The sequence below is a fragment of the Anneissia japonica genome, unplaced genomic scaffold, assembly GCF_011630105.1.
Source record: "Anneissia japonica isolate Jap-2015-1 unplaced genomic scaffold, ASM1163010v1 scaffold71320_len1331_cov171, whole genome shotgun sequence".
NCBI lineage: Eukaryota > Metazoa > Echinodermata > Crinoidea > Comatulida > Comatulidae > Anneissia > Anneissia japonica.
This window is the reverse complement of record NW_022702696.1, coordinates 1-1331: the sequence shown is the minus strand read 5'-3', so window position 1 is coordinate 1331 and position 1331 is coordinate 1. Positions and strand designations below refer to the sequence as shown.

The 1331-nt window shown below is 38.7% G+C and overlaps 1 protein-coding gene across 1 annotated transcript; it reads right to left on the bottom strand.

Moving 5' to 3' along the window:
- Positions 1 to 10: 10 nt before the first annotated feature.
- LOC117104010 lies at positions 11 to 735 on the bottom strand (the record flags this gene model as incomplete). The annotated part of the gene is made up of 1 exon (XM_033244657.1): positions 11 to 735. A coding segment is annotated over exon 1 (525 nt), but the record flags the coding sequence as incomplete, so codon positions are not given.
- Positions 736 to 1331: the final 596 nt, after the last annotated feature.

Genomic DNA, 1331 nt, shown 5'->3' with positions numbered 1-1331 from the left:
TGTTATGTTTTTCTTCAAGAGAGACAATAGCACTGGATATAAACCGATTTTTAAATTGTGATGCCAGTCCATCAGACCAAATTGATAGCCTTCTAATGTTGTTAGGTAACATTTCCATCAGCTTGTCAATGTAAGCTATAATCGTATCTTTTGAGTGTGTGAGATTGTCTGAAGCAAATACAGTTGAATGAAGGACTCCGTTGTACCACAGCGCAGCTGTAAAGAGACTCACTTGGTGCTGCTGCCAATGAGCACTTTGAATCTCATCTTGGTATTGACATGTGTAATTTTCCGAGAAATCGACTTGAAGAAGGGCTTCATCGACACTACTTTCAATTGCATCGCGTTGCAATTTATAACTTGCTGCCTGCTTTCGTTTGACATAGCAGTGTTCAAGAAATTGTGGTAAAATAGAGGAAATATAACTGCGCAAATCATCAGTTGTTCCTTCTTGTACTATTTTTGCAATCCTATCATCTGAGTCCTTCTTCCAGACATGCCAAGTAACTTGGGTATTTTCTGCGTTTTCAGTCATATTATTGAAAATTTGTCCATCTTTGCATTTTTCACAATTATTAAACCAGCAATCTCTAGTGGCTGGACTGCAGACTAGGCTCTCTGGAAGTTCACTGTTATAAAGTGGTATGTTTGGACAATGAGCATGAAGTGCATTAATACCAAGAATAAAGTTTTCATGGTACTTGCAAAGGCACACATTATGTGGTAACTTGTTACTAAGCTATACATGAAGAGGGCGAAGAGCAGCAAATTTGCTTTTTCCTATCTTGATATGAGGAAATTCCTTGGCAAACATACCAAAAACTTCCATCACGGAACATGTAAGATGTCTTGCTTGGATTTTGTGTTTTGTACCATGTTCATCTCTTATAATTACTGAGTCTTTACGACCTGGAGCTTGACGGCTTACGTCTTCACGTTCATAGAAAGTACGAACTATAGTTATAGTTTCTTTTCCTAAGGCGTTAATACTTGGTGTTGGATTCAAACTAAAATCAACCATTGTCAGTAGCTTCCGACAAATAGCCTTCTGCCGTTTAGGAGTACATGGGAGAGATTCAGTCAGTGCTCGCTTAGCACGAGCCATTGCCTTACCCATTGCCTGAGCACTTTTGTAAGGTTCTGTCTGATTTTGTTTTGCTTCTTCCCACTTCTCTTTACGAGAGGCTCTATGTTTTGCAACACGTAGTCTGGTTTGCTGTCTATTCTTCTCATTTAGTTTCTGTCGAACAGAATCTGACAGGTCTTTTTCTTTTTCTATTCTCTTTGCGCTACTATCTCTCTGGTACTGTGCTTGTTTCTTTTTAAAATCA